Source organism: Phaenicophaeus curvirostris, chromosome 15, assembly GCF_032191515.1.
Source record: "Phaenicophaeus curvirostris isolate KB17595 chromosome 15, BPBGC_Pcur_1.0, whole genome shotgun sequence".
NCBI classification, from domain to species: domain Eukaryota; kingdom Metazoa; phylum Chordata; class Aves; order Cuculiformes; family Cuculidae; genus Phaenicophaeus; species Phaenicophaeus curvirostris.
The window spans coordinates 11,309,142-11,327,532 of NC_091406.1; the positions used below are offsets into that span (position 1 = coordinate 11,309,142).

The window sequence follows — 18,391 nt, forward strand, 5'->3', positions numbered from 1 at the left end:
AGCATTTTAAAAAGTTTTTGAAAAGAAAAATTAAGGAGTAACATCTAATCTTTGGTGCAAAGGAAGGTTTCCAAGACAGCTAAGATATTTAGGTGGTTCAGAATTCCACCAGTAGACACGTAACAAGTCTTGACAAGCAGGAAGGACATACAATTTGTTTTTCAAGCAAGGAATAGTCAGTAGGTATTGTGTGTGTTAAGTGACCACCTGCAGTTACAGCAGAATTATGGGACAAAAACTTTGATAAATGAAAAAAGAAACATTAAAACTCTTCCCATTTAATTAAATAGGTTGGACAGAAACTACAGTTTTAACTGCAGGGACAAAATAATGCATTTTAAGAGAGACACATGATATTAGCGTTAACTTAAGGAAGATTTTTCTCTGAACCATGCCTTATTGCAGTACCAATACTCAACATCTAGCCCCAAAAGGGCACAATTCTTTTCTTTCCTTACCTCTCAAGAAACTTTGAATTGCCTCTGATTTTTAAAAGACAAGTAATCCTTACAAAGGCACATCCACCAATTCTAAAGGTGCCTCTGCTTTCTTCCCACAATAAGTCTGTTTCAAGGCAACTATAGATCTCCAAAGTCTTCTATCCTTCGACTTTGCTGAGAATTTGCACACAAACTCATCTAAAAAGCTTCAAATATTTTCTGTACTGCACATGCTCCAGATCTACACTTTAGCCATACAAATACCATCATACTTTGCTAGAGAGTTTTCATGATTACTAAGGCTAGTACAGTTCACCGAAGTGGAAAAAATGCTCCACGATTATTTTCCTCTTGGCAAAGTTGCCTCTTCCCAGCTGTGGCAGAATCAGATTTTTCCTCTGAAAGCCCCTCTGCAGCCGACATCGACTTAACAGAAAAAACTTATTTTTCCCCTCCCTGCTCCCTTATCAAGAGAGCCTGACAGGTACTGCAGCTGCTTTGCCACACAGGGAGATCTGCAAGAGAAGTATTTAAATTTTGGCAGAAAAGACTACACATCTACTACTCCCACAAGGGGTAAAAGGCTGAGAGCAGTATTGCAAACAGGATTACACATATGGGTGAAGGTAAAACAGCTCCCTTTAAGTGAGAACAATCTTCTAAGAACCTGGGCAGATCTACTTCCACATCTTGGTATCACAGGAAGAGTTGTAGGTGATGCTTTATGTTATAGCCAAGCCATATAACCACCAATAATCACCAGAATTGTGTTCCAGCTCTCTAATCCTTTGGGAAACCAGTTCAGGGAGCTATACTGGAAGAAAACCAGCTTGGTGCCCTGAACCATTTCACCACAAGGACAAAAAAGCTTTGGCTGTGCCCAGGAGTCAGGGAAGACTGATTCATTTTTCTTGACAGCAGCTAGCTCGGAGGTCATCTCAGCTGTAACATGAAACCACAGCTGAAGACAGAGTGGTGAAAAATGATATAAAGACCAAAAATTTCAGCCTGCAAAACTTGTTAAATCTATTATAAATTGCAGATTTTAATTATCGACGAGATTCAGTGAACCGGTATGGGGCCATGACATAAAATTACCTTTTCCAAGAAGGCAGGGGTTAATTCAGAAGGAATAAAGGGATCAGTTTCCATCCCCCATCCAGTTCTTTGCTTTAATGTTTTATTTGATAGTAGTAAACATTTAGTTCTATAAATCTGTAATAGGCATATTGCATTTGAGCATATACTAATAAAAGTGATTTTTGCGATTTGGAAAGCAGGATGATATTCTCCATTACTAAACCAAGAAATGGATAACATTGCAAACAGCTCCTCAAGAACAGCTGTCATTACATACAGGAAAACATGCTCTGCAACTGAAGTTAAAGTATAGCACTAAAAATTCTTCCACAGGCCTCAGGACTGGTTTATCCTGATTACAGGAATATACCATTTGTTTCCCTTGCTGCTGGCTTGATCTAGCCGGTTTCATAGCTTGTAGCATGCATCAAGCTACATTTTTAATTACATTAGAAATCCCGTAACCAGCAGAATTGTACAAGGCCTCCAGCTAAATTCAAAAGCAAGTCTCTTGCAGTTCCCCCCCTTCACTGTAAGGTCCTAGCACAACTATTCCCTTACAAGACTGGCTTGGGTTCCACAAAACGTACTTCAGAAAATACCTGTCCTTTAGCCTATCTGACCCGCATGTCAAGTAGGCTTAAATAATGACACTGACAGACAATAACACACTCCTAAGGAATCCTAAGGAAACAAAAGCAAAGAGGAAATAGAGCATTTTAAAGCATCAACTTTTACACGTTCTGCTGAAGTTGAACACTAGAAATTGTCATTCCCATCTTGATTATGTGGAAGGCCAGAGGCACAGACATTCATGGAAGTTTTAACTACATCTAAGTGACCTCAGCACCAGGCAGTAAAGCCACATTACGGCACTTAACACATTACAATATATTGACATACAGGTAAGGAAGAGAAGATAGGCATCACTTTACATCTCTTAAGTACCTAGCATACACTTTCAAATAACCTAAATTGCTATCTTTGTTGGATCACTACAATACTGTAGTAGCAATATGCTTTTGATCCAGATGTTAAGAATGTGTCTGTTGATTACAAAAAGCTCAAACACGAATACAAATAAACACGTATACATGTGTACATATACACAGATAGCCATTACTATAGTTGTGTATACCAGAAACCAAAATGCAGCATGAGCAAAACAGAGGATCTTTAAGTCTTTCTTGCAGACGAAAGGATAAAAAGCAGTTTAATTTGAAGAGGAGAGAGAGAAAATGGGACAGACCAGCTTTAGAATACCCCTTCTGGCTAGAGAATTGCATCTCAAGCTAGTCAGCAGCAGCATCAACAGGTACCAACACAATGACAAAAGTTTTATTATAGTGTCACAAATTTAATTTGTGATGGGAAAAAATAACAGCATGCAGACCATCCACCTCATCCCTGCAAGACTTAAGACTCTCTTCAAGAAATAAAGGTGCTTGGATTTTTCTCTCTTACCCTTGCATGGGCAAAGTCAAGAAGAAAAGCATTTGCAAAGGGATCTATATATTTATCCACAAAAATCAGTTCAGTCACTTCAGAAGCTTACAAATAAGACCATCTTACAGCCTCCAAAAGCACAGCAGTAATCGCCTTGAACTCACCTCTGCTCAATGCCAAGATGCGCATTGATACTGGCATATCGAGCTGTGCCAGTGAGATTTTTGTCTTCTCTGTATGGTATGTGTTGTCTTGTCCTGTTGTCCCGGTACTTTTTGGCCAAACCAAAGTCAATAAGGAATAACTTAAAAGGAAAGTAAAAATAGATTATATTCCTACACAATGCAAGGAATCCCCGACCTCTTTCACTAGGCATTAGCTGTTTCATGACATCCACACAATGTAACGGTCTATAGTTAAAAGGAAGCAAAGTAACAGTGCAGAGTTGCAACTAGCTCTAATTAGCCAGTTCAAAAAGGCAACAGTGAATTAGTTCAAGCCTCTTCTCAATCCATAGATTAGGTTGTGCCATACAACATCTGCAGCTTAGTTCTACAACTATCCTATGTTACTATAGTACTTTGTATCACGTTAGCTCAAGAACTACAGTGCACAATTTAGGAAGGAAACCTGTGTGAAAGCACACTTCACAAACCCCCACTCACACCAGAGCAGTTTACACACACAGACAGTTAATGGTAGCTCAGCAGCTTAATGCAAATGATGCACATCCTGTTTTCTTCTGTGTTTCATAAAGAACATTGGCCATTCTATAGAGCATGAGGCCAAAACCTTCAACAGCAAACAAGACACCCAGCTTTCAGTCATATGCTCATGTTAAGCCTACCAGAAGACTACCACAGCAGCCTGATACACTTGCCAATGGTATTAATACAGTCAGGAAGCTAGAGCCTAGTACATGGAACCCAATCTAGGTTTCTAAAAACCAAGCTCGCCTAGCAATTTGGTATTTAACAACTGAGTGTGTACCAATTAGTGTACTAAGAGCCAGCCTATCTACAAAAGTTAATACAGACTGTACCTTCTTCCAACAAAATTTCAGGACTAGGCAAACAAAGCTGAGGCAGAAGTATACAAGGAACATTTCTAATTCTAGCAATCAGTCTTCAAGCTACAAATCATCAGACTGAGCCTCACTCCAGCACTGGATTAATGCTACAGGTACTATAACCCCTACAGATTAAGGAATTCTGAAAAAGTAACTTGGGTGGGGCAGGGAAATGATGGAAAGAAGATAAGGTTTGAGAAGTTCTCAGTAAAAATCTATTCAGTATTACCTTAGAGGCAATGCCAGAACAGAAGATACCACTTTAAATGCAAACAAATCCTGGAGATTGATATGCAGGTATACCTGCATCCAAGACTGAAACAAAGAGTTACTGGCACACCAGAAGTGCTATGAATAACATGACACTTGACAGGGAAGTATCCAAAGATACTGAAAGTCTGAATTGCACAGTAGGTATGCTTTAGAAGCCTGGTTGAAGAACTTCTTCTACCTATAGTAGTCTAGACAGGAAAAAACAAAAGCTAAAATCCTTTTAAACCACTGATGTTGAGGCAGAAAACTGAGCTGAAGTCTTGCCATGATTTACATGGTACCACAAAGCATAGCAGTTCTACGGTTGCTGTTCTAGTGAAAGTCACCCCAAAAGTCCAGAATGCTTTGAGCAAGAGGAAGCAAATCCAAGTTTTTAAATCAACTACACTGGTCAGACAGTTCAGGAATGTGGGGGGTCTTTGCTGCACCCACCAGAGCTACCACTAGAGGTAGTGATTCACTTAGTCAGCATGTACATATTCTTCAGCTACCAGGAAATGAGCCATTCTGATACTGAACACCTAAAGCAGAGAGCACAAGCTTCTATGTGATTATTAAGAGTGCAAACACTTTCCCTAGAAGCAAATCCTGAGCACAAATTCAATCCCTTACTTTCTGATGAAAGCTCTATGATCTGAGGACAGTCTCAGATGTATTGTTTCCAACAGCTAATTTCGCAGGGCCTTTGCCCATTATTTTAAGCAAAATACTACACCTTGGGGGAAAACTGAATGCTATATACATCAGTCAGAATATTTTCACCACAATTATGAACACTTTAAACAATTTAGTCTTCCTGTGCTTTCTGTAATCCCAGGGATATTAATGTTAATTAATGGCAGAAAACTACAAAAATCACAGCTCATATCAAAACAGTTAACAATGGGAGTATGCTTCTAATACAGAAGTAGCTGGTGTCTAGCCCTGTTTAGCACCAACTTGGTAAGACTACTTCATTCAAGAGTTAACAGCAAATGATGCTCTTTCACAGATGATACGTGCTCTTGGTATCAGGTCTGAACAACATAACTCTGCACTCTCAGAGATACAGGCAGAACCTCAAAAAAAGCAAAGGAATCAGTTCAGCAGCACAGACCCGTTTTACACTATACTATTTAAGTAAATGGGTATTATTTTACAACAAAAATTTCTCTGGGGAAGTTTACTCTGTTCCCTAGCTTAGGCTCATTCCGTATTTCCTGTTGCAGGTGGGTGGAAAGCAAAAGAGGAAGTTCATTTTGCAAAGAGTTAAACTTGGAAGATAGAGCTTGATTTCGATGAGCACAGAAAGTACTGATGCCAGGCAGCAGGAACACAGACATATTCCCACAGATAACCTCATACCACCTTAACTCCGCCTGTTGCTCTATCAGCAGGAAACTGGAGAACTAGGGCAAGATTTTTGCCAAGAGCAATTGGAGAAGCAGATCAAAGTCTGCCTCAACTGATAAGAAAGTTTCACAAGAAGGCAACAGCTGCCTGTCAGGTCAGGTACAGCAGCCAGCTGCCTGGGACCTAATACATGAAGACTAGCATTGTGGAAAGCTACAGACTGATTCTATGGCCAAAGGCCTGAGCTATGATTCACATTCAGCAGTTTCCAGCTGCCCTGCTACAAACTGGCATGTCTTCATTCTCTCCAATTCATCTTCTCTTAAGAGACAGGAGGACTACATTTAACACTAAGATAAGCTCATGCTTCTCCAAAACACAGCTTGTTGGAGTAATTTTATAAGCACAATGGATAAAAAAAAATAAGAGTCCTCACATTTGTGAAGGTTCTTGAATGAAAGCTTCAAGTGAATGAGTCTGGCTGAAACGATAACAGAACTTCATGTGCATTCAAAGACACTGCAGGAACCCTGCAGGAGGCAAGCAGACAGCCCTAGGCAGAAACCCTGCTACTTCACTAGGGCAGCATGTCTATCCTTCAACACATTCAGATTACTTTTGTCTTTTAAAGCTCAAATGCTAAACCTGCCCCTGCATCTGAAATCAAGCATGTACATTTAGCCCTTTTTAATATCAAGTTTAGAAATAATTCCACCATTTAAACAAGCGCCACAGGGAAACATCTTAGTAATGTTACATGTTTGCCAAGTATGTCTGAATAATGCCAACATAAGAGGTGCTTTTGCAAAGTCTACATTCTCCAGAGGAAAAAAAAAACAAAACCAAAACCAAACAAAAAAAATAAAGCACATGAATTTGGGGTTGAGGTTGGAATAGGAGACAGTTCAGACCTGGTTTAATCCTGAGAAAGATGGGTCCTGAGAAGTACTAACAGTCATGCTTCTTTTCCTCTTCCCCACTGGAGATTCTAAACACTGAACAAACAATAGAGGGTGGCAGTGCATCAAACAGTATTGCTTACATTGCAACAATGGCCGGCGCAGACAGGCAACACCGAGGCGTTTGAGAAAGAACAGGGTAGCCAAATGCCATCCTTCTTCCACCAAGCACTGTAGTTTTTGAAAAGCTTTGTATGTTCATTTTTGGTTTTTTTCCCCTCCAAGGAGAAAATTTGAGGTGTGACCAGGTAAATTTCAACTGTGAGCCGCTCCAAAATGGCACTGCCTTGACCAGGGGTAGCAATGGTGACATTTGGCTCTACTAAAAAAGGAAATGGAAGTTTTGCTTACAAAAGCATCGTTTGGTTCCACAAACTGCCCTTCCCCCAAAAGACATTTAGAAAAAGTAAATCTTCAGTAAGGAAGAGGTAGAAGGCATTTAGTCACCTTAAAGTTTACTTTCATAAGCATGCAGGGCTTATTTCTAGCAGAGCTGAAAATTAATCTTTTAAGGTGGGAGCAAAATTTCTCCCAAACACCAAATTGAAATTTGAAAAAACCCAATTTTTAATTTAATTTATTTTTTTTAAAATATAACTGACAGGAAGCTACTGGAACAAGATTACCATGCTATGCTAGTCTTTGTGGCAGATTTTCTTTAAACTGTGTAGTAATCCCTGTAAACCCCAAGCTACATTTAGTTACAAAAAGAAACAAAGTAAACACTGCATGGTGGCAAGTGTCCCCTAAAGCACTTGGTTCAGAACTGAAAGAGCCCATTCCTCATTTTGCTCAGGTTAACCTATCAATTTGGACTCCTCTCAAGAACTATCTCCCTGACCTCTAAAAATCCTACAACAGGCCCAAGCCACAGACAGTGTTTACCACCGTAATACTGGGTGGCTCCCTAACTCATCTACTAATGGGGGGGGTGGGGGAAATACATAATTGTTAACAAGCAATTTTGTTTTCCAGTTGATACAAATCTAATGTGTTCCTCCACTAACATAAGCACAGCAGCATTTTCTAGGCCATTAATCCACATCAAGATGACAGAGTGCAGCACTGCCGACCTAGCATGACTGTGCACAAGTACAGGAAAATGGCCCAAAAAGAACAATTGTAAATCGGAAACTAAAACTAAGAAATAAAATAAAGTTTAAGTTATACTCTAAGTCATGCTGGAAAATTAAGGAGCCTAACTGCTCAACACAGCAGAGGAAAATAGAGCTCTACAGAGTGAAGTATGAAACTTGGGAACAAGCAAAGTTTAACAACAACAGGATTACACAAAAACTGCCTTTCAGCTGGAGTTAGCTTTTCCAGTAATGGTTGTACCTAAACATCTAGTGCACTGCACCTCTTCAGACAACAGCTGTTACCTCATGTTAATCAAGCTTTCCCCTTCTAATGTTCATGGCCCTGACGTTGGCATTCATACAGGCAAACAAAGGTAAACATTTTAAACAATAGCCATGCCTAAAGAGATGAGGCGTTCTCTGATGGCATATAGAGAAGATAAGTGGGAATCTTGCTTCCAATAAATAGCTTGATCACGTACATTTGTCCTGAAGTTAATTTCTATTAAGTAGCATGCTTAATGCATTGCCAATGCTGCCTGTCTGCCCGAGCTCAACATACAAATTGCAGGATTAAGCATTATTTCACTCAAGAGAACTAAAAATAAAATAAAACCCAGTTTTCTTCTATATAAGGTTTTCAATGGGAAACATGCACTTCTGACTGCATTTATCCATCCAAACAAGTGCAACAACCTCAGCCCGCCCCCACCCATCCTGATTTTTTTTTTTCCCCACAAAGTGAATTGAGAGCAGTTTTTTTTTTTGTTGTACAACATATTCAGGTACTCTACAACTTCAGTTTTCTATTAACATATTTGCATAATTCCGTTTATTGATAAAAGAGATCGATCCACTTGTTGGCTGTTAGTTGTATCCACAGTTCTGATGGCTGAAGAGTTCTTTTTAACAGCCTGCCGCTGCAAGATTCAATGCCCTGATGACTGGTAGGTCAGCAGCTCCCACGTTGGCATAAATTCTTTGGAAGTCAGCCCCAAAGCCAAATACAAGATTTGGCTTTATCATTGAGGACAAATATGCTATCACAACAGTTATCCTGATAAAGAAACTCCACCACTGAGTAAAGTATATAAGTGTTCTCTAGGTTTAGTTTAATATCTTGTTGCAAGATGATTTCTAGGCTTGCAATCAAGTGCATCTCACAGGGTGAGTCACAAACCTGCATGTGCATGCCACTGCATTTAGAAGTGGACATGGAGAAATCCAGGTTCTCAAAGAATCATGGTTTGGCATCCAAAATATGAATTTTAGCAACGGGTTTTAAAAAGGTTGTGCAGCTTGAATCAAGCAACATAGCCATTCCCTTTGAATCTTTTAAATAAAGAGCATTAGACTAACCTTATTACAGTGACGCCCAATACCCATTAGGAAGTTATCTGGTTTAATGTCTCTGTGTATAAAATTCTTTGTATGCACATATTCAATTCTACTGATCATCTGTAAAAAAAAAAAAAGCAACAACAAAACAGGTAAGATTTCAATGAGAGCAATACAATTCACTTAAACCTTCAGTGAAAGTGTGAATTTTTACTGTTACCTTCCTCTACCACTTAAGTTTCTATATTTGCTTAATGAAAACCAAGGGGGCAGGGCATTATGATGTTCAAATAAGTTTATCTTTATTTTAAATGTTAGAATTTCATAACTTTGGTCAGGAAATACCAGATTAAATACCTGAAACTATTTCCCAGATGGTCAAGTTCATGTTCTACCTATAGGGTCCCATTGAAGAGTAATTTTTTTCTTACTTCAAGCAAATGTTTCTATACTTACCACAAGAAAATTTTAAAGCTCACTCCCTCCCCCATCCCAGTTATTCATTCTTATCCAGTCATTTATTCATCAAACATCACTCTTGCAAGTAACAGTCTTCACGGAGCAAGTAACAACTTGATCGTGGCCCATGCCACCATATCTAGACCACCATGATCCAGGAGTAACAGCCAGCAATGAAGGCTCAGAGAAACACTGGCACATCTGTATTGTCACATAGAGTCATGTGATTTCCTGTGCATGAGATCACAGCACAAGTGTTTGTGGTACAGCTTTCCGGCCTCTAAAACACTTTTCACAGTCTTTAGCGAGTTGAATTGTTACAACATTGAGCCCTTGACAGCTGTTCTACCACTATGATCTAAAAGCCAGTTCTGTGCACTGATATACATGCTGTCTATTATTTCCCAGATGAAAACTAATTAGCATTTAACATCCAAAGGAATACTGCATGAAGACTATACAGAGTCTCTGGAGATGCTGTAACACCCAGACACCAGCTAACTGAGCAGGCAAATGGCTCGTTAAAGCAAGCACACCACTCGAGGCAGCAGACAATAGGGACAGCTGACCTTGTCTCCATACAAATGCCATGAGCTTACTTGGCCAAGAGCCTGGGATTCTACAAGCATCTGGCTAAGTGACAACTTGGTACTAACATCACTTATGTAATATTAGATGAAATTTAAACCACCATTGAAAGTTTAACTCAAGAAATCCTTAGTGCTTTTCAAGTAGCTGAAGAAAGCAAGAAATAAACATGGCTGGCCATTTTAAACTCTGTACTCCTAACCAAGTTGAAAAAACATCAGTTGCTAGAAAGACTTAACAGACCTCAGTTTTAGAGGTCTTGATTAAGTTTGAGTTAGAGTGGCATCTCCACTAACAACTTTATACTGTCTTCAAGCACTGCAACAAACAAACCAGTATTGATTAGCTCATGGTCTGGTACCAGAAGTTATAGGAGGTTGCAAGTGCTCAGTGACATTCAATAAGAACAGATGAGTTGCCACAGCTGGCCAACACATAACATGTTCCCATTGAATCGGATCAACCATGACTGGAGGCTGCTTCAGACCTTCTAACACCAACTTCACTGCTGATACTGGGAGTTAATCCACCCATACTAGTCTCAATACTCTGAGGTTGCACTTGCTAGATCAGCAGCACCAAGGAGTTCGTATCTGCACTGCCCTCCAGTACAAGCCGACAGTAATTTTGTCTGCCACACACAGAAGCCAATATTATTTTGGTCCGGTACAGATCCAGTGCTCACTTAGCAACATATAATACTGCACAACACATTATTTAACCCACTTAAAGAATCACGTTGCACAAGTACTTTGGGGTTTTCAATTTTCTCAATGTAAGACTTGTACATACCTGGTCTGCTAACATAAGTACTGTTTTCATCGTAAACCTGCGAGAACAGAAGTTGAATAGGTCTTCGAGGCTGGGACCAAGAAGATCCATGACTAGAACATTGTAGTCCTTTTCTTGACCATACCACCTGCAACAAAGAAAATTACTTAGCATTAACAGGAATCTTAATGCAGCCCAGGATGCCATTAGCCCTCTTGGCTGCCAGGGCACACTGCTGGCTAATGTTCAGTCTTGAAAGTCAACTAAAAACCAGGGCTAGTAGTGTCTTACTTCTCCTGGAAACAATATGTAAGGACAAGCCAGAATACAAAAGCTGGTAAGTGCATGCATACACTTTATTTTCCATTAAGAGGAAACACTACTACACCTCAGCAGCAACTGAAATACAAACACCAAAATCAAAATGCAATCAAAGCAGATATCAATATAATGAGGTGTGTGTACGAAGCCTGAACTGAAACATCCTACACTCCCATCATTGTTTCCTTCATTATTTAACTTCACAGAAGGATCTTTAAATGATTTAGGCTTTGTTTTCAGCCATGACTTCTCTGCCACAGACTAAAGCAGCTCATGCCTAACTCATACTATCTCTTTGTTCATTAATCCAAATTTAACAACTAGCAAAAAAGTTCTACTATCTTATTAAGGAGAAGGAAAAGGCTCTTTACTGGATTCTCAGCATCACAAAGGCACTAAAGCAGCACTTAAGTGCCATAACAGCAAAAATACAGATGTAGTACTATCTTAATCACAGCCAAACAGACTGTGATAATTCACCTTTAAGTGGCCAATGTATCAATCTTGGGGGCGGGGGCAGGGAAGTGCTACTAATGCTGTGAGAACCAGCAGGCTGCCTCCCATGCATATTTGTCCTTGCAACCCATGTCTAGCACTGCTGTCATAGTATTGCTTTATGTTATCCACAGCTGGGGGAGAGTATTACACCACCTAAGCTGCCCAAGACCACCTGGAGTCACATCCTTCACTTCCGCAAATCTCAGCTGTGAGCTTCTGTACTTTAAATGGGCACTGAAAGACAGAACTTGAATATTCTTCTCTACAGTCCTTCTGCACATTCCTGATACCTAGTTAAGCAAGAGGTCTGTGTAAAAAACTGTTCATGAAGCCATGCCAGTATATCACTGTAAAGTTCAACACCTTTTTGATCAGAAGGCTGCATTTTGCCTTTGACCGGCACCCAAGTCCTTGTAACAAGGGCCTAGAACCAGCCACCAGTGGATGAGGCACTGACCAGCTCCCTTGTGGGGGAGTCTTGAAGCATCCAGTAACAGTGGTGCAGACAAGGCAGACCAAGAATACAGCCCATAAGAGGGTGCAGATTAAAATAAAATATCAAGATTCAGCTGAAACAGTAGGAGTTGTGGCTTAAAGAGCCATATAGCCATTTTATTTCCACTTTAGGTAATTACTCCAGGAGACTAATGCATTGTTGCCTGGAAAATAGTTGCCACTGATAAAGCCAACAAATTCCTTGGTACTAACAAGATTCCAAGCTTAGCCAAGATAGTCAAGTAAAATGTTTACAAAACCAAAGAGTCTATATTTGGATTTGTTTCATGAACTACTGGCCTGTACCTTCCCACTGTCAGGATTCTAGAAGAAACCACACACTTTTATCAAATTTAACATAAAGCAATACAAAGTTCATATACAGACTGTAGATCATACTCTGTTTCACAAGTCAGTCTAGGACCTTTATTCATTCCCTATGTCAGGAGGGGTACAGAAAATACATATTTTGAATGCAGTCATTCAAATGAAATGACAACAAAACTGTTGTCCTCCAACATGTTAATGATCTGGTATGATCCAAGTACCCCAAGTACTTATTTAGCAGTTTTTCCCTTCTAAAAATTCACTGGATGTACTACGATGTACTACAAACCAGCTTTAGTTGAAGAATTACTGACCATGCCTGCAGCTCTGCTTCTTGTTTCCTATCAAAGCCACCTAAGCAAATGGCTGACTAGTTTTGACAAGGTTCTATTAACAACTCCGCAGGACATAATTGAAAATGAAACATTATGAACAACTACAGTAATGAAACCCAGACTAAAGGACCTGCCTCATTATTCTGTTACATGAACACAGGTTTGTTGTGAAAAAGTAAGCAATGAGTTGAATTGAAGCATTCTGAGGAGTAAGCAAAAGACCTAGATAAAGTATGATACTCTTTAAGAAATGGAAGTCCAATTCAGATGCTGAGTGTAACTGTTCAGTACAGGAATGGTTCAATGCCCAAGAGACTGCAGTATAAGGGAAAAGGATCAAAGATCAGTCTTCAACTAAGAAAATTTAGTTACAGAACCAGAAAAAAAGTGAAGCTGATTAAAAGAAAGCCTACCCTGGGAACTGTATTTTAAAAAGTATCTGATTCCTCTGCAGGGATCTTTCCTTCCTAAGTGCAATAATTCAGGTTGATTGCACAACCTCCGTTTGGCCTACTTCTACATAGGCATAAGAAAATTTTAATCTCCCGACCATTTTGCGCTGGTGGAAGCAGAATTGGGTCTGCAAGACAAAGAAATAAGATGGGGCCTCTTACCATTTCGTTTTAATGTGTACCTGCCTGTAATTCCTTATGGAAGAGTGCTCCTTCCTTTCATTTCACTACTGGCAACTGAACCTTCTGCTAGAGCACTGGAGTAACTTGTGCTTTATTTACTTTGCTAACACTGCAAGTAAGTTTTCATTTCCCTTGGAACACTTCCAGAGAAAACAGGATTAAGAGGTAAGGCTACATCACATCCATTCAAAGTATAGTAGCTGCACTACTCCTGGCAGCTCTGAGTAAAAATGTTAGAAGTCTTGGCTCTCCTTAGGAAAGGTTAGATACAGAGTTTGGCAAGTACTCCATACTCCCATACTCATTGTAAGATGGCATATAAGCACAAATTTTAGATAAGTACAAATTAAGAGTATTTTGGCATGCAAATTTTAGCACTACTGGGCTAAAGTGCAGAACACCATGGCAATAAAGGGAGCGCAATTTAAAAAAAAAAAGCCCTGCGCAACTTAGATGACACTAGCATCTAAAAATAGAAGGTCTCAAGCCTGTTAGAGCTCTATAGACTTTAAAGCACACGTGGATGTGCTCTCTCATACTAAAGTTTAGAAAGCAACAGCAGCAATACATTTTAAGCAACGAGAGTTTTGAACAGGAGTAGAAAGTGGGAGCAAAAGATTTAACTACAACAGTTTATTTTGGGTGGGTAATGACTTGGTTACACAATGCCAAAAAGAGAATCTAAATTATAAGACTAGGAAGCCTTGTTATTTCTCTACTTCATTCCCACAACACTGTATGTTCCATAAGGACATATTTCCCAAACAGGGAATTATAACGCTGTAGCACAGGTCCATTTATAACTACTAATGCCAAAACCCTCACACAATGTACAGAGTATTTGCTATTCTTCAGGAAAACTGGAGATTATCTTATTGAAAACTTCACAAAAGGTAAGAGGACAATATTATTATGAAGAGCTAAGAGTCATCCTTGATTAGGCAGTGTCAACACTAACATTCTATACAGTTGTTAAGAAGCCTAGTCCACAGGCAAGCTGTAAGGTGCGCCCAAGCTCACACAAGCATGAAAATGCTTTGTCACCCTCCCTTGTCTCATCTGTTTAAAGCTACAGATACGTTAGAATACAGTCAATATACTTTAATGACGCTTTTCAACAAATCACAGTCAAAAATGGAACACACTGACCTTAACTTGACTTCAGTGACTTGTCGGATTTTAAAGACCAAGACTCACCACACCAAGTTTCCAAACTGCGTGGTTTAGCAGCCCCAGTATGCGCACAGCTGACATCTTGCAACATCTTGAATTCCAACATCCCCATCTCTATGCCAAACAACTAAGTCACAGGACACAGTGGTGTGAAAGCATTTGGTTTCCAAGCCCCATGCAGTACAGTGGGTAGGATGCCAGATCACACAATAAGTGAATGCTTCCTTGAACTCTTGTGGGGTTGAGTCTTTTTAATTCCCTTGATCAACCTTGAGACAAGCAAGCTTAAGTATTGATGCACACCTAGCACTTAGTAGCATGTGCTATAGTTGGGTATATCCAAACTCAAAATCCTTTTCTGTTGTCAGAGCTGCATCTTTCAAAAGTTCTATGATGTCTATTTCAGCAACTGCATATTTCCTAAATAGTATCAATGACAAAATAAATGTTTGAGGAAGCATTTGTTAATAGCTTGGACTTTTTTTTAACTGAGAAACCATTAATTTGGTTATCAGAATATTCTCTTCACATCCAGTGTTTTCCTTTGAAAGGGTCAAGTTGATGTAGGCCCATTTCTACAAGTCATTCATACGAAAGCCTCTGAACTAGGCATTAGTCAGATGATGTGACTAAAGAGGAAACAGACCTCCCTATAATCATACATAAGCAATAATCAAACAAGCAATCCTAACCACTGGACCAGGCACTCTACGACAGAAACTGCAAAGCAACCTGTATCAATGCTTAAGGCACTGACATGCAAGACCCATCACCAACATTCAGGAAAGGAAACCCAAATCAGGACAGGGACAGAAGAAAAGACTTCAAGAAAGATGGGAAGGTGGTGACAAGAAGACTGTAATAGCAGGAAGGTTATTAAAAAAGATAAGAAAGAAATAGGAGCGGACTGGCTATGTGTACAAGCATTTACCTTTAGGCACAGAAGCTCACTCTCTCCAATGAGAGATCATGAGCACTGCCACGCTAGCCTAGAAAGTTTTAACGTTGCACATGACTGATTCACAGAAAGAATAACATGCTGTCCAAAATAAGTGCAGGATTCAGACCAAAGCAGTCCCTCTGGTCCCATGTTCTAGACTTCTCAGCACACATCTCCTAACAAATAATGGATCAGCTGAATCGGGAAGCATATTCTGCCTGCAAATATACATTAATTCAAAATCTTAACAGATACCAAAGCAACACAGAAGAAAGGTCATCTAGCCTCGTAAGACTCATGTCTACATTTCTATATATTTTATATTTCATAGAATCATAGAATAACCAGGTTGGAAGAGACCCACCGGATCATCGAGTCCAACCATTCCTATCAATCACTAAACCATGCCCCTTAGCACCTCGTCCACCCGTGCCTTAAACGCCTCCAGGGAAGGTGAATCAACCACCTCCCTGGGCAGCCTGTTCCAGTGCCCAATGACCCTTTCTGTGAAGAATTTTTTCCTAATGTCCAGCCTAAATCTCCCCTGGTGGAGCTTGAGGCCATTCCCTCTCATCCTGTCCTCTGTCACTTGGGAGAAGAGGCCAGCACCCTCCTCTCTACAACCTCCTTTCAGGGAGTTGTAGAGAGCAATGAGGTCTCCCCTCAGCCTCCTCTTCTCCAGGCTAAACACCCCCAGCTCTCTCAGCCGCTCCTCATAAGGCCTGTTCTCCAGCCCCCTCACCAGCTTTGTTGCTCTTCTCTGGACTCGCTCCAGAGCCTCAACATCCTTCTTGTGGTGAGGGGCCCAGAACTGAACACAGGATTCGAGGAGCGGTCTCACCAGTGCCGAGTCCAGAGGGAGAAGAACCTCCCTGGACCTGCTGGTCACACCATTTCTGATCCAAGCCAAGATGCCATTGGCCTTGTTGGCTACCTGGGCACACTGCTGGCTCATGTTCAGTCACTGTCAACCAACACCCCCAGGTCCCTCTCCTCCAGGCAGCTTTCTAGACAGACTTCTCCTAGTCTGTAGCACTGCATAGGGTTGTTGTGCCCCAAGTGCAGGACCCGGCATTTGGCCTTGTTAAACCTCATGCCATTGGACTCAGCCCAGCGCTCCAGCCTGTTCAGATCCCTTTGCAGAGCCTCCCTACCCTCCAGCAGATCAACACTTCCACCCAGCTTAGTGTCGTCTGCAAACTTGCTAAGGGTGCAAGTTGATCTTTGTAGCTGATCTCCCTCAAAGCTGGAAAAGCACTTCTTTACTGTTAGCCAGCTAGGAGTAATATAAATGTACTTAACATAACGTGGCATGACTGAAATACTGAAGTGGAATATTTAGCAGATGTCATCTAACATTAGTTGCCATGGTGAGTATGAATTAGGCCATCCAAGTACTAAATAAAGAAATAGCAATGAACACCCTACTCTATGAAGTTAGACAGACTCTATAAATAAAATTCTGTATCATTTTTTGTACAGTTATTAGACAAATATGAATGCATGTGGTATGCCAGTGCAACTCATCTCCCAAGCAATAGTCATTTCACCTGCACAGCGTTATGTTGCATACATACAAGGTCCAACAAAAAAACAAGGTCATGCAAGTAATTTTATTTAACAAATTTAAAAAAAATCAACTATGATAACCTTCAAAAGAGTTCCCTTCTGAGCCGACACACAGCTGTATGTGATGCTGCCAACATTCAAAGCAATTCCACAGATAATTTTCCAAAAGCCTGTTAAGGATTTCCATTGTTTTTTGCTTTCACATCTTCTGTGGACAAAATATCTGCTCCTTTGAACACTGACTAGATCTTAGGGACCTCTTCACCATAAGCCTCAGTCAATAACTGAAAAGTTCCTATCACTGATTTCTTCCATTTCCTGAGAAACCTGATGTTAACTAACTGTTAACTCTTGCACACTGACATTTTCTGACTGAGGGTAAGAAAGTGACTATTTCAACAATTTCTGTCTCCCCTCCCACTCTTGTTTCCTGAGCTGCATGGTTAGTCTCAGGGGTTTTATGTCAGACCTCGTACTTCCATACAGCTGACTTGCTGTTTTGCTAGCTACCTGACAAGGTACATTAACACCTGGTAGGAAGCGAGGTGAACAGAAGGTTCTTTCATAAAAGTCAGAAGGCTCAGTTCAGTTGAGAAGGTAAGCCATTAATCCACAGCAGGTACAGGAAACACTGCTAAGGAAAAGTGTTTCAATAGCACCTCTGCTGATCACCCAGTCCACAGAAGATTAACACTGAACTGAAAACTGAGCCTTTCTGCAACTGTTTCAGCAAAGGCTGAGCTAAGGCAAGGAGAAAAAACTAAAAATCAAAAGGCACAGCCTCCTCTGCTTTTCAAAATGCAGTCTCTCTTGGATCTTCAAAAGCTCGCAAAGACCCATTAAAACAAAGTTTAAATTGTCATAAAATATGAAGCTGATTTTGTTTAAAGACATTCATTCTTTTAGGTATTAAAAGACTAACCTTCAATTTTACTTTGAGCTATCGGAACAAGAGGCTTCCTCTTATCTGCTGGAGTGGGTCTGCCCTTCAGCATGCAGCCTTAAGTAATAACAGAAGGTTAATTAATAGGAGGCTGAATTGCTAAAACCTTCCTCCTCATGACTTGCAGACATAGATCAAAGTACCAGTCTTGCCAATAAAAAATGGACAGAAAGCTTTCCAGACTTTACCTGACTGCCAGTTTTAGGTTTCTTTTTTTTTTCTTGGTGTTTGAGGGAATCATTGGGGGCGTCGTTTTTGTTTGTAGGTTGGGCAGGTATTTTTCTGGTGGTGTTTTGGGGTGGTGGTGGGTTTCTTTGATGT

At 40.3% G+C, this 18,391-nt stretch overlaps 1 protein-coding gene across 4 annotated transcripts in view; it reads right to left on the minus strand.

The window, feature by feature from the left end:
• The window catches only part of CSNK1A1 (casein kinase 1 alpha 1), a 34,636-nt gene that overhangs the window by 10,320 nt on the left and 5,925 nt on the right, over nt 1-18,391 (minus strand). For 3 of the 4 annotated variants that reach the window (XM_069869339.1, XM_069869337.1, XM_069869338.1), the window contains exons 3-6: nt 10,856-10,982; nt 9,038-9,136; nt 6,552-6,635; nt 3,131-3,270 (exon numbers count right to left, since the gene is read on the minus strand). In XM_069869339.1, the coding sequence (XP_069725440.1) occupies nt 3,131-3,270; nt 6,552-6,635; nt 9,038-9,136; nt 10,856-10,982 (450 nt within the window). The remainder of the gene's footprint in view (nt 1-3,130; nt 3,271-6,551; nt 6,636-9,037; nt 9,137-10,855; nt 10,983-18,391) is intronic. The other variant, XM_069869340.1, reaches the window with a different exon arrangement.